The sequence below is a fragment of the Malaclemys terrapin genome, chromosome 13, assembly GCF_027887155.1.
Source record: "Malaclemys terrapin pileata isolate rMalTer1 chromosome 13, rMalTer1.hap1, whole genome shotgun sequence".
Taxonomy (NCBI): domain Eukaryota; kingdom Metazoa; phylum Chordata; order Testudines; family Emydidae; genus Malaclemys; species Malaclemys terrapin.
Window position 1 is genome coordinate 33373249 of NC_071517.1, and position 22883 is coordinate 33396131.

Genomic DNA, 22883 nt, shown 5'->3' on the forward strand with positions numbered 1-22883 from the left:
GTGGCTTGGAGCTCCGGTGACAAGATAGGGATATGGGTTCCGTCTATCGCCCCACCACAGTTTGGGAATCCCATTGCAGCAAAGCCATCCACTATGACCTGCACGTTTCCCAGAGTCACTACCCTTAATATCAGCAGGTCTTTGATTGCCCTAGAAACTTGGATCACAGCAGCCCCCAAAGTAGATTTGCCCACTCCAAATTGATTCCCGACTGACCGGTAGCTGTCTGGCGTTGCAAGCTTCCACAGGGCTATCGCCACTCGCTTCTCAACTGTGAGGGCTGCTCTCATTCTGGTATTCTGGCACTTCAGGGCAGGGGAAAGCAAGTCACAAAGTTCCACGAAAGTGCGCTTACGCATGCAAAAGTTTCTCAGCCACTGGGAATCGTCCCACACCTGCAACACGAGGCGGTACCACCAGTCTGTGCTTGTTTCCCGGGCCCAGAATCGGCGTTCCACGGCATGAATCTGCCCCAGTAACACCATGATTTCCACATTGCTTGGGCCCGTACCTTGTGAGAGGGCTACGTCCATGTCAATTTCCTCATCACTCTTGTCGCCGCGCTGCAATCGCCTCCTCGGCTGGTTTTGCTTTGGCATGTTCTGGCTCTGCATATACTCCAGGACAATGCGTGTGGTGTTCATAGTGCTCATAATTGCCGCAGTGATCTGAGCGGGCTCCATGATCCCAGTGCTATGGCGTCTGGGCTGAAAAAGGCGCGAAACTAGTGTCTGACGGAGGTAGGGAGGGGCGAGTGACGATATGGCATACAGGTACAGGGAATTAAAATCAACAAAGGTGGCTGTGCATCAGGAAGAAACAAAACAACTGTCACACAGAATGGCCCCTCCAAAGATTGAACTCAAACCCCTGGGTTTAGCAGACCGTTGATTTCACGGAGGGAGGGGGAAGCAAATGAATACAGAACAAATAGGGTCCATCTATTTTTTACATCTTAAGCTGGGAGCAGACAGTGCAGCATGACTGATAGCCATCAGCATCTTCTGTGTGCTTGGCAGAAAATGCTGTACTACGACTGCTAGCCATCATCGTCAAGACGGTTCAATAGGACTGCCGGGTCTCCAGGAGACAAAATGAAGAATCAGATGCCCAGAGTGGAAAGTTTGATTCAGTATTTCTCAGAGGAATCTGCTGAAGAAGTTTCCCGGGTGCCTCTGATTGAACTCACTGAGGAATATGACGATGACGGATATCAATCGTAATACACCATCCACTGCCAAAAGGCAATTAGCTGCTGCTGTGTAGCAATGCAGCTCCACGTCTGCCGGCACCCAGACAGCCGATGACGACTACCAGTCATACTGCACCGTCTACTGCCAAAAGGCAATTAGCTGCTGCTGTGTAGCAATGCAGTACCACGTCTGCCGGCACCCAGATGACATATGGTGACGGTGAACTGAGCGGGCTCCATGCTTGCCGTGGTATGTTGTCTGCACAGGTAACCCAGGTAAAAAGGCGCGAATCGATTGTCTGCCGTTGCTCTGACGGAGGGGGAGGGGCCTGATGGCATGTACCCAGAACCCCCCGCGACACTGTTTTTGCATCATCAGGCATTGGGATCTCAACCCAGAATTCCAATGGGCGGCGGAGACTGCGGGAACTGTGGCATAGCTAACCACAGTGCAACGCTCCGGAAGTCGACGCTAGCCTCGGCACTGTGGACGCGGTCCGCCGACTTAATGCACTTAGAGCATTTTATGTGGGGACACACACAATCGACTGTATAAAACCGATATCTATAAAACCGGCTTCTATAAATTCGACCTAATTTCGTAGTGTAGACATATCCTAAGTGATAAGAATACACCTAAATTCTTAAAGTATAGGCCTTTACAGACAGGCCTGAATATCTGTATCCTAACAGGTGCCTGGGGCTCTGCGATCCCATCCACAGTCCAAGTGCCCCAACCAGCCCTTGATGCTTACCCTTGGAAGCGAAGCAGTAAAGAGAAAAGATGGCGAATACGGCAGATGTCAATGAAATTCTGGTTGCTTCATGCAGTCACCCGAGGGCAGCAAAGGATAATGAATGAGAAGGAAGCACCATTATAGCAGCATTAATGATCTGGAGAGTGGCATGGACTGCACCCTCAGCAAGTTTGCAGAGGACACTAAACTGAGAGGAGTGGTAGATACGCTGGAGGGTAGGGATAGGATACAAAGGGATCTAGACAAAGTAGAGGATTGGGCCAAAATAAATCTGATGTGGTTCAACAAAGACAAGTGCAGAGTCCTGCACTTACAACGGAAGAATCCCATGCATTGCTACAGACTAGGGACCGAGTGGCTAGGAAGCAGTTCTGCAGAAAAGGACCTAGGGGTTACAGTGGACGAGAAGCTGGATATGAGTCAACAGTGTGCCCTTGTTGCCAAGAAGGCTAACGGCATTTTGGGCTGTATAAGTAGGGGCACTGCCAGCAGATCGAGTGACGTGATTGTTCCCCTCTATTCAACATTGGTGAGGCCTCATCTGGAGTACTGTGTCCAGTTCTGGGCCCCACACTACAAGAAGGATGTGGAAAAATTGGAAAGCGTCCAGCGGAGGGCAACAAAAATGATTAGGGGACTGGAACACATGACTTATGAGGAGAGGCTGAGGGAACTGGGATTGTTTAGTCTGCAGAAGAGAAGAATGAGGGGGGATTTGATAGCTGCTTTCAATTACCTGAAAGGGGGTTCCAAAGAGGATGGATCTAGACTGTTCTCAGTGGTACCAGATGACAGAAAAAGGAGTAATGGTCTCAAGTTGCAGTGGGGGAGGTTTAGGCTGGATATTAGGAAAAACTTGTTCACTAGGAGGGTGGTGAAGCACTGGAATGGGTTACCTAGGGAGCTGGTGGAATCTCCATCCTTAGAGGTTTTTAAGGTCAGGCTTGACAAAGCCCTGGCTGGGATGATTTAGTTGGGGATTGGTCCTGCTTTGAGCAGGGGGTTGGACTAGATGACCTCCTGAGGTCCCTTCCAATCCTGATATTCTATGATTCTATTCTATAACTGGATGGGAGGGGATGACTCATTGATCTCTTCTGGCCTTGGAAACTTTGTGACCATCTCATCTTCCCTCATGTATAACACAGGCCCTAGCACTAATCTCATTCTGGGGTGTATTAACAGGAGTTTTGTATGTAAGACACGGGAGGTAACTGTCCTGCTCTACTCGGCCCTGGTGAGGCCTCAGCTGGGGTACTGTGTCCGGTTATTGGCACCACACTTTAGGAAAGATGTGGACAAATTGGAGAGAGTCCAGAGGAGAGTAACAAAAATGATCAAAGAGTTAGAAAACCTGATCTGTGAGGAAAGGTTAAAAAATTGGGCATGTTTAGTCTTGAGAAAAGAAGACTGAGGGGGACCTGATAACAGTCTTCCAATAAGTTAAGGGCTGTTCTAAAGAGGACAGGGATCCATTGTTCTCCATTTCCACTGAAGGTAAGAGATGAAGCAATGGGCTTAATCTGCAGCAGGGAGATTCAGGTTAGATATCAGGAAAAACTTTCTAACTCTCAGGGTAGTTGAGCTCTGGAACAGGCTTCCAAGGGAGGTTGTGGAATCCCCATCACTGGAGGTTTTTAAAACCAAGTTGGACAAACACCTGTCAGGGATGGTCTAGGTTTACTCTAGCTGACTCAAAGATTAAATTATTTATTCCAAGAGGAGTTGTGAAATATACATTTGATAAGTGAAGTTTCTTGTTCATAACTATTTCTGGTTCAGTAACTGACCAAGATGTTACTCTTCATGTATCTAGGTATTATACTGCACCCAGCACTGTTGTATTTGACTCCCAAGTACTTTTCGAGTTATTCTCATAGCACCTCTGGAAGTGGGAATATTATCATCATCATCATCCCTATTTTCCAAAGGGGAAACGGAGGCACAAAGCAATGAAGTGACTTACCCAAGGTCACGCTATGATTCGGTGATAGAGCTGAGAATTGAACCCAGCACCCATGTTCCCCAATCCAGTGCATCACTGGGATGCTCTCTGCAGGCCAGTCTTAGATATCGCACCCCATCAATATTTTGGGGTCCACACTGTATTAAGTTTATGTATCGCTGTGGGCCAGGAATTGTACATAACTCCAGGGGGGGAGGGTTACACCAGCTCCTCCAGGAACCAAAAATGGGGCGGGGGGAGTAAAGCAAAGCAACTCACCATCTATGTCTACACTGCACCCTATGCCCGGGCTCTGACTCACGTCTGAGCCCAAGGCCCCTTTCTGCATGCACACAGGTCAGTCTGACTCAGTGGAGCAAACACTCTGGGCCTGGGTCCTAGTATGCTGCTAGGGGGATGGGTCAGAGCCCAAGTCTTGCTGAGACTCTGGTCCAAGCCCTGTCATTGTGCAGTGTGGACGCGGGTCAATCCGCAGACCCAAGTCAGAAGGTCTGCACAGTGCAGTATGGACATGTTAGCGAGGCTGAGAGACCCAGGTCCAGCATTGTAAACTCAGGCTTCCAATGCAGTGTGGACACTCAAGCACGGACTTGGAAACACCGAGTCCACAAGCCCGGGTTTATAATGCAGTGTAGACCTTCCCCCCCCCCTCCCCCGGAGACTGATCCACTCCAGAGAAGTTCCACCCCTCGGGGGGTGGGGGGAGAAGAGGGTGTTTGCAGACTGGGTCAGGCTGGCTTTTCCAGAAACCAGGAAACAAAGAAAGGACTTTTGCTCTGAAAGGATGAGTTTGAACTGACTTGGACCCATCGAATGGACAGGACCTTCTGGGCTGGCAGAAGACTGGAAAGACTCTGACCTGCTGGGGCCCTGTAAGACCGATGGGTGACACCTGCTATGCTCAGTGTGTTTACATCTGTTAATTGTCTTTATTATGGTTTCTTTGTGACACTTTTACCGCAGTCCTGAATCCCAGTCCCCCCTGCTCGACCCACTAGGCCACATTTGCTTCCAGGAACCAAAACAGAACCCGGGAACGCAATGGGCCAGTCCCCTGCTCTAGTCGCTAGCATGCAAAGCCCAGCCAGAACCAAGGAGAGAACCTAGGACCCAGGACTAGATGGGAACAGATGGGCACAGACAGGACATTACAGGCTGGAGGGTTCATACATTACTGGGTGGGCTATAGTACGTGAGGCTGTTTATGGCCACATACCTGTGAGTACAGACGATCATATGATTTTGTTATTCTGTGTGTGGATTTTCTATCTAGCTAAAGGCTCAGGTATCCATACTGGGCATGCTTCAAAGTCCACTGGAGTCAGCTGGAAACTGGGATATCCAAAGGCGCCGAAGGGAGCTAGGCAATCAGCTTCTACCAACGGAGTTTATCTGAAGACCATTGGAAAGACTCACTCCGGCTGGAGTTTTCAATGGAAGCTGGTTCCCCAGCTCTCTCTGAAAGAGCCTTTTCTCTGACTTCAGTGGGTTTGGAACAGGATAGTAGGTTGGAATTTTCAAAGAGGCCAAATCCCCTGGAACTGGGTGCCTCAACCACGTCTTCCAAAATCCCAGCCACAGGGTTAAATTTGCAAAAGCCTAGTAATATGGGCTGAAATTCTGTGCCCGCTGAAGTCGAAGACAAAACACCCTTTGATTTCAATGGGACCAGGATATCACCGCTGGTATCGAAGTTCCACTATTCATAGCGGGAAGTGAGAATTAGGATCTCCGAATTCTATCTGGCCTTTGGGGAAATCTCAGTCCCAGGGCGGCATTCCGTCAGGGCTTAAGGCAATTAATCAATTACCTGGTATCTTAATCCTTCCCTAGAGTCTCTGCGCAATGCGGGGCAGGTAGCTGTGATTGGACTCCAGGTGCTGTAAATTGAATTTGTTGAGTTGCCTTCTCAGACACAGAAAGGCTGAAATAGGGACGTGACCCAGCACAGAGTCATAGGGTGAAAGCTGTTCCAAGGGGGTCAGTGCTGGTTAACATGAAGTGGGAACACTGTTTGCTTCTTCGTTATGTTCCTGCAGTTTCTTGATAAAAATAGCACTTTCTTTCCAGGGAATAAACCAGCTGATGTCTTTCATCGTTTGCTTGAGTCCCAGGATGTCCTGAGGAGGGCCCGGTGCTGCCCAGGATGGACACAGCATGAGCATTAACCGTCAAGATGGATAATCAGGTTTTTAAGCATTTCTTCTGTGGTAGAGAATTCAGCAGCTGGTGAATGGGGACAGATTCACAACATGCAGCATGGCACAAGCTTCCTCCATCTGCTGCCTGCTTCCACCTTTCAGCCTTCACCATGGAATCGCATTTGCCAACACAACACTGTTCATCTAGAAAATGTCTGACCAGCTCTAGTCCAGACCTAGACAGAGAGGAAATGAAGAATTATGTGAATCACTGCGCTCCTGTTTGCGTTCAGGATTGTCTAGCAAAGAGAAATCTGCCATTATGACAAAATGAGGTCATGTCTGGACAAGCAAAGATCCTGTTGGTCTGTCTGTCTGTCCAATAGCTGAATTCCGCATAGATGTGACTAGGTTTACACTGGATGGCTCATGCAGGGTGAGGTCAGTGCAGCCACCTCTGGGGTGGGGCAAAGGGTCTGTTTATAGAGGGACCCTTCAGTCATTTTGAAAAAGCAAAGAAATTTGCAACATTGACGCAGGCGATCCTGAGGACTCCCCCACAATGCTGAGAGGAGGCAGCGGCTGTGAGCAGCATGAGGGTCACTGAACAGTGGGTCAGTGTGGGGTGGAGCCGGGGGGCAGCCATGGCTCCTCTTCAGCCAGCGGGAGGCAGATGCATCCGAATTGGTGGCAGTGGTGGGATCCCAGCTGGGGGGTTGCTCCGGGTTGGGCACAGGGCGGCCATGTGGGTCTGCATCCAGTGCCCACTGTTGGCCCTCAGGGCTCCCGGTTGAATGCCCAGGGTAGTTTGGGGAGCGGGCATGGGGATCCCGGGGAGGCTCAGAGCCCGAAGACAGCAGGGCTAACGCTACAGCCCAGCAGGGCGTTGGCGGCTTCCAGGCACTTGCTCAGCGGGGCCCCTGAAATGAGAGGAGGGTCAGTGGAGAGACACCAGCCTGGGGAACAAGGGGAGGGCCTGGGGGCAAAGGGAAGAGAGCTCACAGCATGTGGGGGACTGGCATGGGGGATGGGAAGCTGGGAAGTAAAGGCCCTGGGGGACGGGGAACGGAAACCCTGGCAGGGTGCTGGGAGTGGGATGGGGAAAGGCTGGGGGCTATTGAGGGCTGGGCTGTGGGGCCTGGGGGGCAGAAATCTCAGGGATGGGGGCCCTGAGACCCATGGGGCACAGGCTCTCAAGGCCCTGAAGGGGGCTGGGCTATGGGACATGGAGGGCAGGGTCATGGCTCCGGGCCATGGGGACAGGGAGGTGAGGATGGAGGTTCCTGGGGCCCAGGCTCAGGGGCCCTAATGGGCAGGGGCTCTCGGGGTTGAGACCCTGGACACTGTCCCTGCCCCCTACCCCACCGGCCTCCTCTCACCTGCTCGGTCCCGCACCCAGCCCACAGCCTTGGCCTCCAGCAGCTCCCACTCGTCGCGCTGCCCCACGGCCCGGGTGTGCAGCCAGACCACGGCCAGCACCGTGGCCCAGACGCTGGGGGTCACGTCCTGCGGGGGGCAGGAGAGAGACAGCCTGAGTCAGTGCCCGGCCTGCCCCCCCGGCCTCCATCCCCCACTCAGCCCTCCCCCTGGCATAGGGACCCCCCCCACTCCAGCCTCCTCCCCCCGGACTCAGAGGGTTCCTAGTGCCCCCACTCCAGCACTGTGGACCCCCTACCCAGATGCCCAGTGCCATGCCCAGGGGGTAGGGAGACGGCCTGAGACAGGGCCCGGCCTGGGCGCCTCCACCTGACCCTGGGCCCCCTCGATCCAATGCTCTGACCCCATTAGGGGGTTCCCAGCCCCCTGACCTGGGCCCGTCTTGCCCACTGGGCTCCAGGTTCAGGGGATCATTTAATCGAGTCACCCTCAGATTCCACCCCCCCAAGCCTGGGTCACCGCCAATCTCATCTGGGAGGAGAGAACAGGCCCAACCCATGGCACCTGTCCCCCATCTCTCCTCTCCTCTCTCCTCTGCACCCCCACCCCCACTCACCTCACTGGGTATCATCCTCCTGGTGTCGGTCTCGTTCACCCCCAGCACGGCAGCCAGCCGGGGGTCCAGGTCCCACGAGCCATCGGCATTTTGCAGAGACACCAGCCTCAGCAAGGGAGACTCCTCCGGTTCCCGCCCTGGGGAGAGACATGGGGAGATGGGGCTGGTACAGGGTTGTGGGTACAGAACAGAGACATGGCCTGTCCAGTCAGGGGGACAGCCAACAACCTTAACTCTGACCCTCTGTGTGTCCTTAACTCTGTCCCTCCATGAGTGTCCTTAACCTGCTCCTCTGCACCCTTAACACTACCTCATCCATGGGCACCCTTTACCTGCTCTTCTGCACCCTTAACCCCTCCACAGACATCCTTAACTGTGCCCCTTCTTGCACCCATGGGATTACAATTAACTTTCAATCGGAGATGGGCACCTAATTCCCTGTGAATGACCCAGCCCAGCCATTAATTCCACGACCCCAGGGTGTTTCTCAAATACAATCTGACCCCGGGAACATCACTCACTACAACCTGTGATACAGACCTACATCCGGGGATTCACAAGCATCTAAAGGGGTAGCGGGGGACGGGATGTTACAGAATCTATATGATATTATAGCCATGCATGGGTCAGGGTTACGGGGCAGAGTTAAAGTTATCTGGGCTACAGTAACTTCGTATTTCTAGACTCTCCACATTCAGGTTTTAAGGTTAGCCTTCACTTTAAAATTTCTGCCTTTCGTGGGTTTCTTCGTTTATAAACCAGAATGTGCCAATAAAGACTTTTGCCCCTGAACTCGTCTGTACAAACGTCCAAGCTTAGGCCCAGTTTCACAAGGTTTTTTTTCCTGGGAATTTCCCTCTGTGTTTATTTCAGAGAAAACTGCTCAGAGACATTTCTGTCACTAAAAATGATCACTGATCCCTCCCTCCCCAACACACACACTTAGCTCACTGATACAAACTTACACCCCAAATTCCAGCTTCACAGAGTTTTTTGCCTGGGGGTTTCCTTATTTTTTTATTTATTTTGTTTCAAGATAATTTGCTTCACGACACTTAAAAAAAAACAGCTAAGGATTCCCCCTCCCGCAGAGACATAAAGGTTTTTCGCCCAGGAATTTCCTTTATTTTCTATGTAGTTTTAAATACTTGCACAGCTCCGTGACCTTCAGGGCACGTCCGTCTCTTACCCGATGAAGCGTCACCCTGGCGTTTGCCCACCCCCGGAGTCCTGACTTCCAGCCCCTGCCCCCCTCACCTTTCTGGGGTGCCATCTCCTGCGGGGCCCCCTGGTTGTAGGACTGTCTGCCCTTGTGTTGGGGGCCCCCCCAGCTGCGCTTTGGGAGGCCACGGAGCCAGGACAGGCAATTCCAAGGGAGGGGATGGCCAGTACTGGACTTCGGGAGGTGCAGGCACTCGTGACAGTGGTACTCACGTGCCACACGCAATGCACGGGACAGGCGCCCGAAGATGCTGCGGTGGTTCGGTTCGTCTATGCGCACTATGCTCGCCGGCCGCTCGCAAATATGGTCTATTGAGACCTGTCCTATCGAGACGCAGTCATTCACCTCCATATAGTCGATGATGAAATCTAAATTTAGGGAGCAGATGGACAGAGAGACAGACGGACACACAAACAGACACAGAGAAGCAAAGGGAGGGAGGAGAAATCCATCCCCCACCCAGGCACTTAGAGCCAACACACCGCTGGGACCCTGGGACCTCTCCCCCATACCCTCCCATTCCCTTTCCCCGAGCTGGGACCCCCACACACCCAGCCCCATCCTCCTCTCCCCACAGCTCCATCACAGCCGGGATGTCCCCAGCTCCTGCCCCTTCCCCCACCCCCCGGCTGTGACCCCCAGATCCAGTCCCCATAGCCCCATTCTTCTCCCCTCAGTTGGGACCCCTCCTCCAGGCTCAGGGGATGCAGGGGTGGGTGCTGCGCCCCATGGATGAGGGCAGGATGCTGGGGGGCGAGAGGCCCCCGCTAGCCAGGTCTGCTCATGACAGCGATGCGTCCGCCTCTCCTGTCCCTGCAGCTGTCTGGGTCAGTCCATCTGTCTGACTGGGTCTGTTTCTCTCTCTGCGTCTCTCCGGGCTGTCCCCATCTGTCTGATTCTCGGTCTCTGTCCCTGTCTGACTCTGGGTCTCCGCCTGCCTGTCTGTCTCTGTCCATGTGTCTGTGGGGAAGCACAGGTCCCACTCTCCTGGCTGGGAGGAGGAGGGGGGGCAAGCCCTGTGGGCTACTCCCCATCTCACCCTGCCAGCACCCCTGCTCTCCCCATGCCCCGGGGGTGTGAGCATTGGGGTCGCTGTCGCCCTGGAACAGAGAGAGGCAGCACAGCCCAATGGGAGTCGGGGGGTCAGAGAGAGGGGCAAAGGGACATTATTCTATAAGCATGACGCCCCCCCATGCTTCTGGGTCCCCCCTCTTACACTGGGATCCCCCCGTGCTGGGATCCCTCCCGGAATTCCCCTCCTCCCCGACACCAGGTTCCCCCATCCCTCCCCCTGGTGCTAGGTTTTCCCTCCCCCTTCCTCCCCCCCCCCCGAGTTCTCCCCACATGCTGGGTCCCCCCCTGCCACCGGGAGCCCCGACCCCTTCAGGGGATACCTGCCAGCGGGACGTCCCGTCTCACCAGCGGCCCCTGCACCGGCTGCCCCCGCTCCGTGTCCACCCCCACGTAAGCCGTGAGGGAGCAGATGACCCCCGAGCTTAGGCTGGCCTCCAGTGCCCGGTGCCGGTCCCCCTCTGACCCGGCCCCCATGGTCCCCTCCAGCTCCAGCAGCAGCGACTTGGCTGCCAGCCGGTGAACGGGCAGCCTGTGCCGGGAGAGATTGTCACACGGGGTTAGCCCTGGACGCCTGGGTTCCAGCTGCTGCGGGGAGGGGAGCAGGGTCTAGTGGGATTGGGGGGGGGGGGGCGGGTGCCAGGACTCCTGGGTTCTATCCTGGTGCCGGGAAGGGAGTAGGGTCTAGTGGTCACAGAAGTGGGGCTGGGAGCCAGGGGGGCAGATCCCACCCCGTCTGTTCCGCTGGAGTGGGGTCGTGGGGGGGCAGGACCCAGCTGCCTGTGGCGGGGGTATAGGAGCTGGGGAGCATTGCTGTCACCTGTCTCCATCCTGTGGCTGCAGGGGGAACTGCAGCGTCTCCTTGTAGGTCTGGTCCTGGATGCGGTACTGCAGGGTGACACCCCCCATGGGAGTGTCTGGGGGCTGCGGGCAAAGAAAGGTAGTCAGAGGGGGGATGCGACAGGGGAGAAGATGCCCTGGGATCCCCCAGACCCAGCTTACAGAACAAAGAGGGCAAATATGGCCAATTGACACCAGTTGGGGGGCTAGCCTAGTCAGCCCAATGGCTGCCTTTAGGGTCCAGAGTTAACAATCCCCATTGAGCTCAATGGCGCTGGGGTAGCACAGAGACTTCCAGCCCAGTGGCCATCATTAGAGGTCAGAATTATCGAGCCCCACTGGAGGTCTCGTCTACACTACATACTTTGGTAGAACTATGTTGCCCAGGGGCATGAAAAATCCACACCCCTGAGCGACATAGTTACACCGACTTTAGCCCCCCGTGTAGACAGAGCTATGTCAGCAGGAGAGCTTCTCCCGTCGGCTTAGAGCGTCTTCACCAGATGTGCTACAGCAGTGCAGCTGCGCCGATGTAAATTTGTAGTGTAGACCTGCCCTGAGATCAATGCAGCCGGGCTAGTACAGAGACCTGCAGCCCACTGGCCATCATTAGGGGTCAGAGTTAACAATCCCCACTGAAATCAATGGGGCTAGGGTAGCACAGAGATCCCCTGGCTCAATGGCCGTCGTTAGGGGTCAGAGTTAACTATCCCCATTGAGAACAATGGGGCTGGGGTAGCACAGAGAGCTCCAGCCCAATGGCCATCGTTAGGGGTCAGAGTTATTGCCCAGAAGGAGACTGGGGGGCTCCTGGCTCAGTCACTGATCCCGAGCCCTGGGGGTGTCCCAGGGCAGGGGCCTCACTCTCTCACCTGGGGCTGCCCACGGAGCTGGGCGTAGACGAGGCACCGCTGCCCATCGAAGATCACCTTGGGGCCACGGCGCAGCAGCTCCGCCTGCATCCCAGGGGGCAGATCCCAGCTCAGCGAGATCCCGGTCACCGCCGGTTGCAGGGCCCGCTTCAGAGACTGCAGCACCTGGGAGAGACACCGGCACACATAGGGTGGGCCAGGATGCCTGGGTCCTATCCCCAGCTCTGCAGGGGAGTGCGGTCTAATGGCCTAGAGTGGGGGAGCTGGGACACAGGACTCCTGGGTTCTATCCCTGCTGCAGGGAGAGGAGTGGGGGCTGGTGGGTTACAGCAGGGGAGCTGGGAGCCTGGACTCCTGGGTTCTCACCTTGGGCTGCATGCGGTCCTGACTAGTGATGAACTCGGCGCTGCCCTCTGCTGCCCGGGCGATGCCTTTTATCAGAGCTGTGGAGGCCCCGGCCCCGATGCCGAAGGAGAAGCACCTGCAGGGGGGGCAGAGTTCAGGGCTGGGGGGCAGAGCTGGTGGGGCCCATCCAGTGCTGGGAGGGCGGGACAGGACAGTTGGAGAGGGGCCAGTAGGGCTGGCTGGGCTCCCCATGCTGGCGGGGCTGGGAGGTAGGGTGAGGTAAAGGGTTGGGCAGATGCTGGGGACTATGGTGTGGGAGGGTCCACATGATGGCAATGCTAATAGGGACAGGGCTCGGGGGGTAGGCACCCCCATTACCTGTGGGTCCCCCGGTGACGCTGCACCTCTGCGATGATATCCTGGGTGTTCCCTACCTCCCCATCCGTAAACACGAACAGCTGGGGGGGGGGGGGGAAGAGACGCTGTCAGAGCCAGGGACCAAACACCCCCCGGATACAACCCCTCCCCGCTGGGAACTGGAGCAGCCCCCCTGGAGAGTCTGCCCCTCTGACCCTCCCAGAGACCCCCGGCCCCATCCCTCCCCTCCCAGAGATCTCCCGAGGGGATGACCGACGAGGACCGCTGACCTTCTCCCCTATCTCTGTGACCCTCAACCCCTAGGCATGACCCCAACCCCCACCCATCACCTGTTCACTGACCCCTGGAGACAAGAACCCACCGACTGCTGTGGGCACCTTTCCAGGAGCTCCCTCCTGACCCCCCCCCCACGTGTGTCCTCCCTGCCCCCCCGGGCTGCAGGGCACCCCCCAGAGCTGGGCGCGGCACAAAGCACTGCCCCTCCCAGCTCTATACAGAGGTACCCCCCCGGTTGCTACCTGCCCCGCCCCGCCCCGCTCACACCCCCAGAGGCACTGGCCCCCTCATCTGGCCCAGAGCCCCAGTCCCACTCTGAGCCACCCCATAGCCCCTGTCGGCTGCCCCCCAGAACCCCCAGCCCCTCCCTGATCCCCTCTCCCGGGGTCTCCCCCTTGGAAGTTCAGGAACAGCCTCCGAGGGGAGCAGGGGGGGGCGGCCAAGGAAGGGCCTGCGATGGCGTATGGCCCATGTGACAGCTGGGAGCAAACACCCCATAGGCAGGGCTGGGGCACTGGGGGGGCTCAGAGTTACTGCAGAGAATCCTTCCCAGGGAGCTGGCTGGGGGGGAGGGGGTCTCGCCCCCATCCTCCGGGCAAGCTGACCCCCACGTGTGGGGTGGGGAAGGGATTTTCCCCCGGCTCAGATTGGCAGAGACCCTAGGGGGTTGGTCTCCCTCAGCAGGCTGGGGCCCGGGGCACTCACTGGTTTGAACTGGAGCAACTGGGGGGAGTCGCTGTGACCTGATGCCTGTAACTCATGGTTTGGGGGTGCAGTGACTCAGCCCGAGGGGCGGGGCTGTCACAGGGGGGCGAGGGGCTGAGCAGTGTCACAGGGGGGTGAGGGGCTGTCACGGTGGGGGCGAGGAGCTGGGGCCTGATGAGATGAACACGATGGTCTCTTCTGTCCTGAAAGTCTATGAGTTTGTCCCACCAGGCCCGCATCCCTCTCTGAAACCCCCCACATCATCCCTCGGCCCCACAATCACTCTCCGAGCCTGCCCCAGGACGCCCCTCCAGCTGGCCCCAGTGCCCCTGGTACCTGGCGTGGGTGGCCGTCCCAGCAGGGGCTGCGGTAAATGGCTCGTAGTGGCTCCAAGATTTTGGTGCCCCCCAGGTTAGCCTGGAGCAGCTGGATGCGCTGCAGGGACTCGGACATGGTCTGCTGGGTATATTCCACGCTCTGCCTGCGGGGGGCGATGACAGGTCTGGGGCTGGGACAGCCGAAGCCAGGGACACCCTGCCCCCAGCCAGCCCTGCCCCCTAACCCACTGATATTCCCTGCTCCTAACCCACCGAAACCCCCTGCCCCCTAACCCAGATACCCCCACCCCCTAACCAGCCCTGCCCCCTAACCAGCCCTGCCCCCTAACTCACAGACACCCCCTGCCCCTTAACCAGCCCTGCCCCCTAGCCCAACCAGCCTCCTCCCTGCCCTGCCCCTCGGACTCACGGGTAGAAGGACTCAAACTCAGACCCAAAGCCGTAGATGTTGAAATAACAGCCCAGAGGCAAACTCTTCAACAGCAGGACCAGGGTCTCCTGGGGACAGACAGATGGATGGAGAGTCAGCCCCATGGGCCCAGCCAGCCTGGGCAGCTCCCCCGGGCGTGGCCCCACGGGCCCATCTAGCGCAGCCTCCCATCTGGCCGTACCTTGGCGATGTTGATGCGCTGGCGGGAGCGGACTCTGCCGTCCATGGGGCACGCCATGCTGCCGGAGCGGTCCAGCAGGAAGATGAACTCCCCGGCCCGGCTCTGGGCTGGCAACGCCTCGGGCACGCTGGGCAGCAGGGTCACCATCACGGCCGGGTCGCCCATCAGGGAGCCTGCGGGGAGATGGGAGCCAGCCCCCAAATGGGGCAGGTATGGGGTCGAGCCCCCGTGAGCCGCCCCCTCAGCACCCCCGACTGCCCCCAGAGACCCACCCCCACAGCTCTGTCCCTCCCCCCACCCCTCTCTTGCCTTAGATCCCCCACCACCCCCAATACCCAGCACCCTAGTGCCTGCTCTCACATCCCCAGTTCTCCCCCGTGTCCCCCAAACCTGCAGTGCTGCCCAGTGCCTGCCTGCTCCCAGACACCCCGTTCTGCCAATGCCAGCTCCCCCAAGGCCCCCCCCCGTCCCCTGTCCTCCACACACACCCCATCCCCAGCTCCCCCAAGACACCCTGCTCCTGTCCCCCAACCCTCGCCTGCCCCCAGATTCCCATAGCACCCACCCCCATCAGCCCTAGGACCCCCCATTCCCCAGTCATCCCCCTCATTGCCCTGTGCCTCCCTGATCCCATGTCACCGCCCAGCACCTACCTCACCCCCCCCAGATCCCCATCCCCCAGATCCCCCTCTGCACCCCCGCCCAGAGGTAGCTGGGTGCAGGATCCCCTCCACCACCTGGCTTGGCTCCAGGCAGCCCGGCCTCCAGCACTGCGCTGGGTTTGTGTGGCTCCACATAATAGACCAGCAGCTCCACGTCCCGGTCCCATGGTGGGGCCTGGGCCAGCGACACCTGGGGGGCGACAGACACACAGTCACCTCCACACGATTCCTGGGGGGACAGGGTCCTGCTGGCTCTCGTGCCTGGCTCGGTGCCCCCTGCATGAAGCCGGGGTGAGGGGTTGACCCTGGGAACGCTGGCTGGGCCCCCCCGGGTTCAGTGGAGAGAAGAGAGGGAAAAACAACCCCAAAGGCCAATGCGGGAACTTGGCTTTTCCTGGTGAAAAATTGCAAATATTTGACATTGGGGGGGGGGGGGGGGGGGCTAAATCTTTCCAATTTGGGGGTAAAATTTTCCTGGTCCCCCACACCTCCATTTCCTTCCACTGAGAAACAAGGAGAGGGAAAATCCGAGAAACTAAACACTAACAGAGCCCAGAAACTGCCAGGGATTTCATCCCCAAACTGGCAGATTTCAGCCTGTCCAGATTTTCCCCAGAGAAACTGGGAAATTCCCCAGATCCGTTGGTGTCGCTCGATCCCCCCGTCCCCCAATCACCCAAAGTCTGGCCCATACTCCCCCTTTCAGAACCCACCCACCTGGGACCTGCCCCCCAGCCTCGCCCCAAATCCCCCCCAGCCCTCAGTCCCATTCCCTGGCACCCACCCCTCAGCCCAGAGCCTCCCCTCCCTCCCCCCCAGCACCCTCCTCCCACTGGGGATGGCCGGGACCCTTACCTGGGCAGTGGTTCGGTTCCCGGCCGTATAGCTCAGGGGAGTGAGGGGGCAGTTGGAGAACACGCGGTCGATGCCGTGGGGCGACTGCAGCGTGGCACTCAGGCTCAGGGTGTAGGGCAGCTTCCCCTGGGGGACCCGCGGGATCCCCTGGGTGACGTCCTCCCCATTCCACCCTGCAGAGAGAGACACAGGGGTGAGGGCCAGGGGGCTGGGAGAGAGCAGAGGAAGGATGGGGAGTATGAGATATTGGGGGGATATTGGGCTGGGATATCAGGGGATTTTGGGATGACTGGGATGGGTCACATACCCTGGGGTGGGGATTTCAGGCCTGGGGGACATTTACCGAGGGGCACACAGTAGTGGCCTACGGGGCGTTATGGGGGCTATTTGGTTCTTTCACTGTGGGGTACGTAACGGGGCTATGGAGGTTTCAGGGGATTATGGGCTGTGGGGTCACTCACCATGGGGTGTGTAGCAGGGGTTCTGGGGGCTATGGGGTACAGGGAGCTATGCGGGATCTATGGGGCCTATGGGTCTGGTCTCAACATGGGGCATGTGAAAGGGGTGCAGCATGGCTGGAGGCACACAGCTGGGGAATAGGGTGCAAGGGAGTATGGGGGGGATCTGTGGGTCTCACCATGGGGTGCATGGGGGGGGCTGTGGGTCTCACCGTGACAGGGGGGTAGGGGATCTGTGGGTCTCACGGAGGGCAGGTGGGGGGGGGCTGTGGGTCTCATGGTGTGGCACGTGGGAGGGGCAGGGGGATCTGTGGGTCTCACCTGGGGCACGTGGGGGGGGGGGCTATAGGTCTCACCGTGACGGGGGTAGGGGATCTGTGGGTCTCACCGGAGGGCAGGTGGGGGGCTGTGGGTCTCACCGGAGGGCGCGGAGCGGGGGCACGGGGGGGCTGTGGGTCTCACCGTGTGGCACGTGGGAGGGGTCACCGTGTGGCATGTGGGAGGGGCAGAGGGATCGGTGGGTCTCACCATGGGGCACGTGGGGGGGCATCGGTGGGTCTCACCATGACGGGGGTAGGAGATCTGTGGGTCTCACCGGAGGGCAGGTGGGGGGCTGTGGGTCTCACTGGAGGGCGCGGAACGGGTGCACGGGGGGCTGTGGGTCTCAATGTCGGGCGCGGAGCGGGAGCATGGGGGGGCTGTGGGTCTCACCGTGTGGCACGTGGGAGGGGTCACCGTGTGGCATGTGGGAGGGGCAGGGGGATCGGTGGGTCTCACCATGGGGCACGTGGGGGGGGGGGCTGTGGGTCTCACCGTGACGGGGGTAGGGGATCTGTGGGTCTCACCGGAGGGCGTGTAGCGGGGGCGCAGCACGGTCGGCAGCACGTAGCGGGCGGCCCCGTCAGGCTCCAGCAGCAGCTCGCAGACATAGCGCAGGGTCAGCACCGCCTCCTCCCCGGGGGGCAGATTCCCCAGGGAGCAGCTGAACACATCGCCCCTGATCCCCTCCTGCTGCAGCAGGAACGAGCTCTGCCCCCCGGCCAGCGCGTCCCCATACACCTCCTGCGCCTGCCGGGAGAGACAGGGTCACCCCAAGATCCCCCTGCCCGACATCCCCCTGTCCCCCAGCCAGCGTGTCCCCATACAACTCCTGCATCTGCTGGGAGAGACAGGGTCACAGCAAGATACCCCTGTCCCCCGACATCCCCCTGCCCCCCGGCCAGCACTTCCCCATACAGCTCCTGCACCTGCTGGGAGAGATGGGGTCACCCCGAGATCCCCCTGCCCCTCGAGATCCCCCTGCCAGCACTTCCCCATTTACCTCCTGCGCCTGCCGGGAGAGATGGGGTCACCCCGAGATTCCCCTGCCCCCCGACATCCCCCTGTCCCTGATATCCCCCTGCTCCCCAGCCAGCGCATCCCCGTACACCTCCTGCGCCTGCTGGAGAGACGGGGTCACAGCGAGATTCCCCCTGCCCCCCGAGATCCCCCTGCCCCCCGGCCAGTACTTCCCTGTACACCTCCTGCACCTGCCGGGAGAGACGGGGTCACCCCAAGATCCCCCCAGCCCCGTCCCCTCTTCTCTCCCCCCCGGGACCACTGCCCCCGAGCACCTGTTTCTTCTTGTGGAGCTGGGCCTGGATGCAGGCCCCCCCAAGACGGGCCTGGAAGGCGTAGACAGCTGCCTCGGCATCCACGGGGAACTTAAACACGACCTCCACGGGCCCCGGCTCCTCGTTCCTGTAGAGCAGCTCGCAGCTCACGTCAGCCACGAAGCCTCGGATCAACACCGCCACCGAGCTGCTGCGCAGGGGAACTGGGGGGAGGGGGACATTAGCCACAGGCCCCCCCTGACTCCCATGGGTACCGGGGCGCGGGGCCATGTCAGCCACGGGCCCCCCACGGGCACCAGGGTGAGGGGGACATCAGCCATGGCCCCCCCACAGACCTCCCATGGGCGGTGGGTGAGGAGCCACGTCAGCCATGGGTCCCCGCACAAACCCCTGTGGGCAGTGGGGTGAGGGGCCACGTCAGCCATGGCCCCCCCACAAACCCCCCATGGGCACCGGGGCGAAGGGCCACGTCAGCCATGGGGCCACCCTCCCCCTCATGGCACCGCCCCTCACAGCCCTGACTCACCAGGCTTCTTGACGAGCAGCAGCCCGCTGACCAGCTCCATCTCGGCTCTGAGGTTGGGGATCTGTGTGGGGGAAGGTGGGGGGTGAGATACAGGGTTTCCATGGAAATTGATGGGCACAGGGTGCCCCAACCCCCCATCCCCCCTAGCGATGGCTCCGAGACCCCAGCCCCACCCCCTTGCTCAGCCAGGTCCTGTGGCAGGGAGTCCCGCAGGCTCACGGGGCCTAGCTCCTGAGATCAGAGTCATGGCTCCTCTTGGGCCCCCTGCCTCCCCACGCCACGGCGCCAGCCCCCAGCAGGGAGGGGCAGGCGGGGACCGGGGTACGGCTGGGAGTTGGGGGATGGATGGAGAAATGTAGGGGGAGTGTATGGGGATGGATGGATGGATGGACGGACGGACAGATGGAAGGAAGGAGGCGTGGGGGGGGTCAGACGGAATGAAGGGAGGTGGGGGGCTAGTGGGTTAGAACGAGGGGACTGGGAGCCAGGAGTCCTGGGTTCTATTCTGAGCCCCTGGGGGGCCCCTGGAACAGTTGTGGGGGACCCGGGTTGGTCATTGGGGGGTTGTTAACCCAGCTAGACCCATCTCCCCGCTGTCGCCCTGCAGAGAAGCAGAGGTTTGTGGAGCAGGCTCCGGCTCCCGGCCGTTCCTGGCAGGAACGCAACCCTGCTATTTACTCAGCTTTCACTCTGGGCCGGAGTGGCTGCCATAACCCCCCCACCCCAACGAGGACGAAATCCAGCCCTCGGCCGCACCTGCTCCCCACCCCGGAACCGTCCAGCCTGGGCCTCGGATTTGCTGCCTTACGAGGGGGCAAGAGGACGGCAGCCGGTTGATTTCTCCCACAGCAGAAACCCAGCTCTGAAGCACAGGGGGAGTCTCTGTGGAGGAGAGGGGAGCTGAGGGTTGGATGGGGGCGAGGAACGCCAGAGCTGCCGTGACCAAGAGGGGCTCTGAACCCCACTCCCCAAGCCACGTTTCAGCTTGCCACCACTCCAGTCGTCTGGAAAATTCCCAGCTGGAAGGTTGGACGGGAAGACTGGGATCACCTGAGCAAACCCGCACACTGGGGAGGGCCCGGAATGAACTGTGGGGGGAACGAAGGCAGATCTTCTAAACAAACCTCCCGTCCAGCTTCACGCACAGCCCGGAATGGAGAATCCACCCCAGCCCTCAGGGAGTTGTGCCAGCAGCTAATTCCCCTCCCTGCCAGACAGGTGCACCTCCCTCCTAGTGTGAATTCCTCTGCCTGCAACTCCCAGCCAGGGGATGGCGTCAGACCATCCACTGCCACGCTGCAGTGCCACCACCCCCAGCAGGTATTTACAGCCGGGGGGCCAGGCCTCTTCACCTTCTCTGGGCTAAGCTCCGTAGGCTGGGAAAGGGCTGAGGCCGGGACACGGCTTCAGCGGGGAGCTGGGGGTTGGTTGTTTGTCCCCGGCATTTAACTCTGATGCCTAATTCTCAGCCCGGAGGAAGGGAGTCGGCGTGAAAGTTACGACAATTCACAGTCCCTGGCTCCTGCTGCAGTAGCTGCTTCTTGGGATGCGATGGAGCCAGAGGCTGAGTCACAGTGCGGGGGTGGCGATGGTGAGCTCCGACCGGCAATGGGCACCCAGCGGAGCCCACAAGCCTGCAGGGAGCAGGTCAGGGCCGGCCGGTGTAGCCCCACAAAATGCTCCCCTCCCGTTTTGCTACTGGGAGCGGTTTCTGCCACGCAGCGTAGCACTTTGGTAAACTGTTTGTTAAATTGCTACCGCCTGTCCATGGGGTTGCGAATCAGGAGGAGATGGGGTATGTGGTCAAAAACGATCCCGACCTGCTTCCTGACCGGAGTGGCCATTCATTGCATTCATTGCATTCGTGAAAGGGGAGGTAGTGTTGTGGCCCCTTTTCATTTTTTCCACTGGCTTCTCCTTGCTTAGTTCCAAGAACTGGGCTGCTCATGCACCTGTCACTGGTCCAGGGATGGGGTTGTGGTGGAAAACACTCCCGGTCTGCTTCCTCTGGGGGGATTGTTGCAAAACGGGAGGGATGGGGGTTGTGGTGGAAAACACTCCCGGTCTGCTTCCTCTGGGGGGATGGTTGCAAAACGGGAGGGATGGGGTTTGTGGTGGAAAACACTCCCGGTCTGCTTCCTCTGGGAGGATGGTTGCAAAACGGGAGGGATGGGGTTTGTGGTTGAAAACACTCACAGTCTGCTTCCTCCTGGCTAATGTGCCAAATTGATCTATTGCATGATTGAGGCATGCTGTTTCACTTTTTTTTGTGTGAATCCGTGAAAAGGGATTTTTTTTACTTTACTCTTCCAATTTGCATCATATACAAAGCAATTTTTGGGGCCCCTTCCATTAAAAAAAAGTTGCAATACTCTAGTAACATGTATTTGGAAATGTAAAAAATAACCAGTGAAATACATTCAAAAATTAATTTGTAATAATTTGAAAATACACTAAATCCAACATTTGAAAACATTAAATACTTTAATAGGATGTAGACATTTGCAGTTACATAATGGGCTCTCACTGGGTGATAGTGATGGTTGGTGCAAAAGGGCTGTCGCTGCCTGGGGGTGGTCTACAAGGACCCCTAGGTCCTTCTCCTCTTCCGTTACTTCTAACCAATGCGTCCCCAGCTTGTAACTAAAATTGTTGTTAGTCATCCCCAAATGCATCACCTTACACTTTTCACTATTAAATTTCATCTTATTTCTGACACTCCAATTCACAAGCTCATTCAAGTCTCCCTGCAGAATATCCCTATCCTCCTCCGAATTTACAACGCCTCCCACCTTCGTATCATCCGCAAACTTTATCAGCCCACCCCTGCAATCGGTTCCGAGGTCAGTTATAAATAGATTGAATAAAATGGGTCCCAAAACTGAACCTTGAGGCACTCCACTAGTAACCTCCCTCCAACCTGACAGTTCACCCTTCAATACGACCCGCTGCAGTCTCCCCATTAACCAATTCCTTATCCACCTCTGGATTTTCATATCAATCACCATGTTTTTCAGTTTAACCAATAATTCCTCATGGGGTACAGTATCAAACGCTTTACTGAAATCCAGGTATATTAGGTCCACCGCATTTCCCTTATCTAATAAGTCCGTTACTTTCTCAAAGAAGGAGATCAGATTCGTTTGGCACGATCTGCCCTTCGTAAAACCATGTTGTAATTTATCGCAATTGCCATTAACCTCAAGGTCCTCAACTAGTTTCTCTTTCAGAATTTTCTCTAGCACCTTGCACACTACTGATGTTAAACTAACAGGCCTGTAGTTACCCGGGTCACTTTTTTTCCCTTTCTTGAAAATAGGAACCACATTAGCTATTCTCCAGTCTAACGGGACTACCCCCGAGTTTACAGATTCATTAAATATTATCGCTAATGGGCCTGCTATTTCCCGCGCCAATTCCTTGAATATTCTCGGATGAAGATCATCCGGTCCTCCCGACTTAGCCCCATTAAGGTGTTCGAGTTTTGTTTCTACCTCGGATACGGTAATCCCCCATCCTGAATGCCCCTCTGTAATGGTGCTAGTATCCCTAATACCTTCATTGGCCTCATTAAACACCAATGCAAAATATTCATTGAGATATTGCGCCATGCCTATATTATCTTTAATCTCCTCGCCGGCTATAGTCTTCAGTGGTTCCACTTCTTCTTTCTTTGCTTTCTTCCTATTTATATGGCTGTAAAACCTCTTACTATTGCTTTTAATTCCCCTCGCTAGGTCCAACTCTACACGGCCTTTGGCCTTTCTCACTCTATCTCTACATTCCCTGACTTCACTAAGGTAAGTTTCCTTACTGATCACTCCCCTCTTCCACTCTTTGTACGCTTTCTGTTTTTTCCTAATCGCCCCTTTGAGTCGGTCGCTCATCCAGCTCGGTCTAAATCTCTTGCTTAGTCATCTTTTTCCCTTTTTTGGGATACAGGCCTCTGACAGCTCTTGCATCTTTAACTTGAAGTAATCCCAGGCTTCTTCTGCCTTTAGATCCATTAATATGTTTGCCCAATCCACTTCCCTTACCAGTCCCCTTAATTTGTTAAAATT

General features: G+C 57.4%; 1 protein-coding gene across 1 annotated transcript; it reads right to left on the bottom strand.

Moving 5' to 3' along the window:
• Positions 1 to 798: 798 nt before the first annotated feature.
• On the bottom strand, positions 799 to 18878 carry LOC128848180 (von Willebrand factor A domain-containing protein 5A-like). The gene is made up of 17 exons (XM_054047992.1): positions 18823 to 18878; positions 18297 to 18499; positions 17529 to 17751; positions 16226 to 16398; positions 15446 to 15560; positions 14709 to 14881; positions 14507 to 14595; positions 14096 to 14240; positions 12779 to 12858; positions 12422 to 12536; positions 12056 to 12220; positions 11164 to 11267; positions 10667 to 10875; positions 9485 to 9640; positions 8051 to 8187; positions 7437 to 7563; positions 799 to 6977 (listed from the first exon to the last, which is right to left on the bottom strand). Exons 1-17 carry the CDS (start codon positions 18860 to 18862, stop codon positions 6898 to 6900), a joined length of 2334 nt encoding a protein of 777 aa, XP_053903967.1. The 5' UTR covers positions 18863 to 18878; the 3' UTR covers positions 799 to 6897.
• Positions 18879 to 22883: the final 4005 nt, after the last annotated feature.